We start from the raw sequence: 7,817 nt of genomic DNA, 5'->3' as shown, positions 1-7,817 counted from the left end.
AAAACAATAGGGGTTTAGTCAGTCCATCCTTTATATGGAATATAAGAATGAGAGGCACATGAGAACCCATGATCTCCAAGAATCATACAAGGCATAGCAGGAGCCATCAGGGCCGTATTCGTTAGGAGGGAACGGACACCACAAGATGAAGAACCCCCAAGAGTAGCCTGTGGCGAGAGAGCGGCATTGAGGTTTGTCGCATGGTCAGAAAATTGCGCGACAAATCTAGCCGTTATTCGCGGGCTAGGACTGCATTGCTTACACTTGTCCAAGTACTGTGGTGCTACCGTGGAATGTAATAACAGTGGCATGCACGCTAATAAGTCGATAGCCACACGCCACCTAACATCTCATCCATCATCCTCCTCTACGCCTTTGCCCCCTCCCCCTCCCGCATTCAAAATCTCCAAACCGTCCGCAGCGGAAACGCAGAAGAAACAAAACGGAACCAGCCAAAAACCAGGTGACAAAAGCCCAACCACACAAGAAAAGCACCAAAAGTGTATACAATTAGCCCGCAATCACGCCGGCGCAAAGCGAACGATAATCCCATATTCCGATCCGATCAGCCCCCTAGAGGTCCACTACTAGTCACGCCCCACTGAGCTAACCCATCAGTACGGAACGCTACTACTCCCACAGCTGGTACAACAGTCGGAGTACTACTCCCCTCCCCCCACCAGCAGCCCGTGCTCCCCTCCGATTCACCTCGCCTCGCTGCGGTTTACCTCTCACTTTCTCCCACCCTCCTCGCCCACCGCACCGCACCGCCCCGTCGCCCCCTCCTTAAGCATGCCACCGACGGCGGCCGCGGAGCAGGGGACCCAGACCTAACAGCAGCCAACCACTGAGGCACCCGGCAGGCAGGCAATGTCCCTCCTCTCCTCGACTAGGGCGGCGGCGGCGGCGGCCGGCGGGGATGCGTGAGATCGCGGCCCGGGCGCATGGGGAAGGAGGCCGGGGACCAGCGCCAGCGCCCGCCCGACGGGGGCGCGGGCGAAGGCGGCGCCGAAGGTAACGGGAGATGCGGGTGTGGGGGCCGACGCGTGCTGCGGCTGCAATGCGTGGCGGCGCTCGTGCTGGGCGCGGCCGTGCTGCTGTCCGCGCTCTTCTGGCTGCCGCCCTTCGCGGGCCGCGGCGGGAGGAGCCCGCCCGGCGCGCCGGATCCCTTCGCCGACGGGTTCAAAGGTCAGTCAGTGCGGGATCTCCCCTCAGGATCCAGCGGCATTGCCAGATCTCGCCTCGGTTTCCGCCGCTACCGGCTGCCGGCCCGTTTCGCGCCTGGCCCGTACAGCCCCGCGCGGCTCTGGATCTGGCCGTACGGACCGCCGGGCCGCGGCCGCTGTCGGTGGAGTTTTTGAATCCGTCGGTTGCGGGGAAAGCGGTCTTACCAGTGTGACCTGTTGGTCTCACCTGCTAATTTTAGTCTCATCTGGCTGGTTGCTTGATCCGCGCTGCTTAGGCGTCTGTCGGTGCTAACTTTTGGAAATTGAGTAGGTTCAGAAAACGTCCACAGTGAATTTGCTACAGTCAGTATGGATGGCTGCCGCGCGGGCGTCCCCAAACGCTTTGACCGATTCCGGTTTGATGCCAGCGAGGTGTTGCTTTTGATTTTGCGTGGTAGTCCAGCATGATTTTGTACCCTTGTTAGTCGGCATAGTTAATTTTTCATCTGGCTGTAGAATTATCTGTGGTGAAAGCTACTTGAGCTACCAAAGTGATGGAGTTGCTGTCACCTCCTGTTTCGTGTTGTTGCAACAGCTGTTATAAAAGATTGAGCAGTAATTGATTACTGCTCATGAATTTTAGGTGTGATATATTCCCAAACAATATATGACTGTCCATGAATTTTAGGTTTGATCTCTTCCCAAACGATATATGAATCCTTTCCAGTGGTCTAAAGCAAGAACTTTGACCTCCAATGAATCCTTGCCAATTTTTGGTGGCACCATCTGAGCGTCATGGTTCCAATTTAGTTTAAGCACATGCGGTGATCACTGTTCTTTGTTTTATTGGGTGAGAGTACCAGATGTATTGATGTATGAATGTATATCACGTGTCTAATGAAACTGTTTTTTTTTTCAGATGATATAGTGGCAAGTTTTAGGCTGCAGAAGAATGTTTCCGAGCTCAGGGGAAACATGTCCAAGCTCGTATTGGACATCTATGCGGAAGTCGGTGTCCCTAACTCCATTGTACGCCCCACCACATCTTTTATTTCACTTTATTGATACGTTCTACCACAAGTGTTGACTGATGCTTGAATGCAAACACAGGTGGCTGTGGATTTACTACATCCATTAGCCGGATCGAACTGGACAAATGTCATCTTCAGCATTGTGCCTTATCCAAAGAATTCGACTATATCATCAATGGGGTTGAGCATTATTAGGGCATCTTTTATGTCCTTGGTTGTGCGGCAGTCAACACTCCACTTGACCAAGTCCCTCTTTGGGAATTCATCATCCTTTGAAGTGCTTAAATTCCCTGGAGGAATAACAATAATTCCTCCGCAGCACGCTTTTCCTCCTGAAACACTCCATGCAACTTTTAATTTTACTCTGAATTTCCCAATCTACAAAGTGCAAGACAGAACTGATGAATTAAAGGATCAAATGAAGACAGGACTACTACTCAATTCTAATGAGGTTAGTGCTTCCTTCTGGTCCTGTTCCTTGTTTATCCATCATAATCATTGTTTTATTTATATGTCTGGACTCTGGAGTATTTGGGTATTTGTTTGTTTCTTTATGTAGTTCTTGCATTTACATCTGCATGTAATACTCTGTTGGGAGGAACTCGGTATCGCTCTTCATCTGCAAAGTGGTGCATGCACTGATTAGCTGTCGTTTATCTCCACCTTGCACAGACACTTAAAAGTGTCATATATCTAAGTTTCCCTACATATTGAGGTTATTAAGATGTCAGTTTCTTAGCAACATACCAAAACCCTCCGTGTTGTTGGGTCTAGTGTGGCAAATAGTTTATCCTCAGCGAGCACATCAGTTCCAGCTAAGGGGTTCAAGAGTGTACTTTTTCCAGCATTTGTATATCCCACCTGATTTTTTTGGAAACTTTTATCTATTAATGACAAATAATAAAAAGGAACTTTCTATTAGATTCAGCAAGAATTCCATGGTTATACCAGAGAAACAATAGGAATAGGCACCGACTGTCGACGGTTATGGTGCACACATACAACCTTTTAGTTGTGTGATCTTGCATTCTGTTTTTGATATCTGGGATTATGTAAGAACATTGGTGTCTTTTGCTCATACTCCCTCCGTCCCAAAATAAGTGTCTCAACCTATTTTGGGACGGAGGGAGTATTACTTTGCAGGGTTGTGCGATATAATTGTCATCCCATGTATTTAGCAAGCATCATGTGGATTGGAAACTGGTAGTTATGCTTAGTTTTGTACCATAGTGGTCTAAAAGCACATACTAGCAAGTCTATGCTTCCGATCTTAATGCAAGCTATCTCATTCTCTAGTCTTCAAATACATTGCCCTGCCTTTTCTTCCTCAATTGAATTTGTGATATTGTGCATTGCAGAATCTTTATATCAAATTGGGAAATTTGCAAGGATCAACAATTCTTCCTCCAACTATTGTTGAGACCTACATTGTTCGTGTTGTTGGGAATCACCAGCCATCTGTACCAAGGATGAAGCAGTTGGCGCAAACAATTACTAATTCATCTAAAGGGAACCTTGGTCTGAACCACACCGTATTTGGCAGAGTAAAGCAGATAAGCCTTTCCTCCTATCTTAATCGTTCTTTGCATAGCAGGGGCAGTTCTGATGCACCTAGTCAAGCACCAATGCAACATCATGGTCATCACGGCCATCATCACCATCACCATGGTCATGAAAGCAACAGGCATTTGGCTCCTGCTCCTCTCCCTGTACATACACCCAGATATGTTGCTCCACCTCCATCTGGGTGTCCATATGGCAACAGGGCAAAGAGCAGGGTTCCTGTGGCGCCAGCTGCCGAGCCTGTAGCCAATGATCACCGTTCTACTCATCCTGCCGCTTCACCACCTCATCCATTATCACCTTCTTCTGTTCGTCATCCTCCACGTGGTCCTAATATGCACAGTAGATCTCCTGTTCCGTCCCCTCCAGTTCTTCCAGAGCCGCCTTTGCCCACTGTTTCTTTTAGTCATGCACACCCTCCAAGTGAGCGTGCGACAGGAACTGGTCCTTCTGCTGGAATGTCTGTGGCCCCTGCACCGCATTCATGTGAGTTCTTTTCCCCTCTTTATTTTCCCTAATTGTCAGTGATTGTTATTTCCAAAAGACTCATTGTAAAATACATGCAAAGGAAGTAAAACACTGTCCAAAGGGGTAACTATTTGACTGATGCATACTTGGAGGAGGATTTTGACGCTTCATCCAAGTTTTAGTTGTTCTAGTCATATATCTGCTCCTGTGGGTAATACAATAAGTCCTGTTCTAGCCATATATCTGCTCCTGTGGGTAAGATAATAAATCCACTTCATTTGGTTGGTACCTTATCAGTATTGATCTTAGTGCCCAACTGATAAGTTGGATCAATTTTTTCCCAAGGTTTTCTTTCTGTTGATTTATTCCTTGTGCGTGCGTTTATACCGCTGTCAGGTAATTTGAGTTCCAAGATGAGCTCACGGTTTGTTGAGATGAATTTAATTATTTCATAATAACCTAGAGCAAAGATAACAGTCAAATTGAACCCTTCATTTCTGGATTTTGGCTTTCCATCTGTAATGTCTCATGTGCATTTTGAAATATGTTTGACCTACACTAATTATTTCCATTTATGGTTCGTTTCTTTAGTACTCCCTCCGTCCCATAATGTAAGACATTTTTTTGACACTACACTAGTGTGAAGTAGTTTATTACTGGGTAGTTTTCTTGGATAGCCATGGATGGGTATTTGTATCCAGCTATTGATAATTCCTGTTAAGATGCCACTGTCTATCAAGCAGTCTTTGTTTTTTGCATGTCTACCTCATGTAGCATTTTTTTCGCCGAAGAAATCATGTCCTGGCTTTCACTAACTATCTTGTCCCATTGACCTACACTCTGCAGCTAATGCTAGCCGGAGGCTCTCCTACCACTGGGTCCTGGTACCCCTCATATATACCCTGCTTTGGAGCCTGCTATGACAGAAGACAACCCGCGGCTAACCAGACGATTCGAAATAGAGATTTTCCAAGATAGAGGACAAGGCGCCTCTCGGTTTTCTTCTTTTCCGGTTTACTACAGCCGGCCGGGCGGGTGGCGAAGCACAAGGCAGCACCCCCTTTGCCTCAGGCACGCTGTCGTTTGTTATACTTGTTAGTGGGATGTAAATATGGAATGGGTATAAGGCAAGTAATCAAGGCAAAGAATGGGCAAGCAGCTGTGCTCGTAGTGGTCAAAGCCACAGCGGTGGCAGGCCCTTCTCTAGCACAAGCATATGCTTGGCCAGGTTTGCTGTGTACTGCTGCTGTTCAGAAGAGGATTGTTCAAATGTAAAAGCTTTTATTTTACATGAGATGGCATGGCTTTTTGCCACCGGTTTCTGCTTATAGATTGTTGCCTGTGGAGAATCCTATCGATGTTTGGCTCTTGTTTATCCTGATGTCTATGCAGTTGTGGTAGGAAAGAAGTTCAGAAACTGCGTGACTATGCAAGTCCAAGGTTTATTACTCCCTCCGTCCGAAAAAAATTGTCTCTTAAATGAATGTATCTGTCACCAAGTTAGTGCTAGATACAACCATTTGAGGGACAAGTTTTTTTGGACGAAGGGAGTACATGGTGATGAATTGAGCATAGTTCAGATGGCTATATTTCTTGTGGTTGAACCAGTCCATTTTGGTACAAGTCCTAAGCTTGGTAGGGTGGCCGTATTTTTCTGAATTTATTCTTAAATTTATTTCGAGGATTAACTCGCAAGGCTATAGGCCCTAGTTATTACAACTCCGTCAAAAGGAAAATTTTGGGCCTCTTATGTAATGCCCAATGTTTTAAGTGAATTAATGAATCATCACATTTTTTGTGCATGTACGGTATGATTTTCAGAAGCAACATCAGATTATTTTGCCAAAAACCTATCAAAGGTACATTTTGGAGATCAAGTATGCTCTACAATTTTAGTGGGGGTTTCATTTATTTGTAGTTCTTTTTCTTGAATACGCACAAGCATGCGTATCATCACATTAAAGGAGCAGCAAATAAGCCGGATACAAGGCCTTTCAGCCATTACAACGCTAATTGCAAGAATTAGCTGCCACATCCACCAAGCACACCACTCTGCCTAATATGATGCACGCTACCCTAGTCTAACCTCATGCCAATGGCCATGAGTCAAGCCACCCTAGTCTAACCTCATGCCAATGGCCATGAGTCAAGCCACATAGCAACCAAGCTGCATCAGAACCAACGCCGAGACCTCTACAACAAGCCCAAACCTAGGGCCAACACAAACCAACTTACTGCCACCCATTTGCGCCAAGAGGGAGTCTGACAAGTGAACGACATGGCCTGAGCGGACCGGGAGGGTGTCGTCGAGAGAGCACCGGCGATGGCGTACATTGCGCCTAGGAGGCCCACACCCAGAGCAACGGACGACCATGACTCAAGCCGCACCATCGAGACTCCTTGAGCAACAAGATGACACCTTTAAGAAGCGAACGGCAGCCGCCGCTGCCGCCTGGTCCGAAAGCTGGACCAAGGGTTACCCCCGAGCTCAAGGAAGGGAAACTGACCAGGGCCAAAACAACGCCTCTAGGAATGGAACAGCGCCCGCGGGTGTCACCGCTGTTAGCCTCATCTCGAAGCATGGATTTCTTCAGATCCAAACCGTGGAACCCAGTGCCCACTAGAGTTGCTCGAGCAGGTCAACCACCGCAAACAGGAATAGTTCTAAAGGGCACTCCATAAAAATAAGGCACCACCAAAATGTGCAACTATAAACAAGAACAATTAGCATGTACTCCCTCAGTCTAGAATTACTTGTCGCAAAAATGAATAAAATTGAAGGTATCTAGAACTAAAATATATACACCCATTTCTTCGATAAGTATTTCCGAACTGAGGGAGCACCAAAAACAAATCCGTGATCATGTCTTATTTCAGCCTCGGTATATTAGGATCGGTCTCGGAAGTTGTCGAAGAAGTCAAGGGAATGTACAATGGTGCTATCGTAGGACTGACATGTAGGATGAATGATGAGGTGAAGGAGAGAACTCGTAAGAAAAGGCTTGTCTTCTCTTATTTGACAAAAGACAAGAGATGATCTCTTAGCCACAATATGTCTCAACACGTTTTAAGGAATAGCTAGTTATTAAAGATAAGACTAAGAAATGACCCATTGTAGATATCTTTTTTTGGCATCTCTAAATTACATGTAAGACTTAAGATAAGACTATCTTATCAACCATTGTACATGCCCTAAGTTATCGATATGGTTGGACGAGAGAGATGTGACGTGGGTAGGCTTTAGTGCAGGTGATGCACATGTTCCTTGTGCCTAGCCGCACACATGTATTTTCCAAACACTTGCCCGTGTATGTTGCCTTCAAGAATCCGGGCAAACGGAAGGAACGCCTTCACCGAGGATGTATTTTCGAACGCACTAATTAAAATTGCAGCAGGTGAGGCAATTGGAAGGAACGAACACGCTGAATGTGGGCAGACGGAAGGAACGCCTCACTCCTCATACAAGAATATCTTTTCGCACACCGCTCTTTCCCAATCCATTCTCATCCAATATAACAAATTAGTACTACTAGTTTGGGCATCTGATATTGACCTCCTTCTGTAGTCATGGTAAACGAGGTTATGGTAG

At 46.4% G+C, this 7,817-nt stretch overlaps 1 protein-coding gene across 1 annotated transcript; it reads left to right on the top strand.

Moving 5' to 3' along the window:
- Nucleotides 1-641: 641 nt before the first annotated feature.
- LOC119278501 lies at nt 642-5,558 on the top strand. Its single transcript, XM_037559844.1, has 5 exons — nt 642-1,188; nt 2,086-2,195; nt 2,277-2,648; nt 3,556-4,246; nt 5,075-5,558. Exons 1-5 carry the CDS (start codon nt 945-947, stop codon nt 5,149-5,151), a joined length of 1,494 nt encoding a protein of 497 aa, XP_037415741.1. The 5' UTR covers nt 642-944; the 3' UTR covers nt 5,152-5,558.
- The last annotated feature ends 2,259 nt before the right edge of the window (nt 5,559-7,817 follow it).

Source organism: Triticum dicoccoides, chromosome 3B (assembly GCF_002162155.2).
Source record: "Triticum dicoccoides isolate Atlit2015 ecotype Zavitan chromosome 3B, WEW_v2.0, whole genome shotgun sequence".
NCBI classification, from domain to species: domain Eukaryota; kingdom Viridiplantae; phylum Streptophyta; class Magnoliopsida; order Poales; family Poaceae; genus Triticum; species Triticum dicoccoides.
Note: the sequence above shows the minus strand (reverse complement) of the source record. Positions and strands in the feature narration are given on the sequence as shown.

What these genes read in the sequence shown, in the direction of transcription:
- LOC119278501 (XM_037559844.1), top strand. Translation starts at nt 945, where the DNA reads ATGGGGAAGGAGGCCGGGGACCAGCGCCAGCGCCCGCCCGACGGGGGC. An exon ending in TCGGTGTCCCTAACTCCATT is followed by an intron (nt 2,196 to 2,276) that starts GTACGCCCCACC and finishes ATGCAAACACAG; the next exon opens with GTGGCTGTGGATTTACTACA. An exon ending in GGCCCCTGCACCGCATTCAT is followed by an intron (nt 4,247 to 5,074) that starts GTGAGTTCTTTT and finishes TACACTCTGCAG; the next exon opens with CTAATGCTAGCCGGAGGCTC.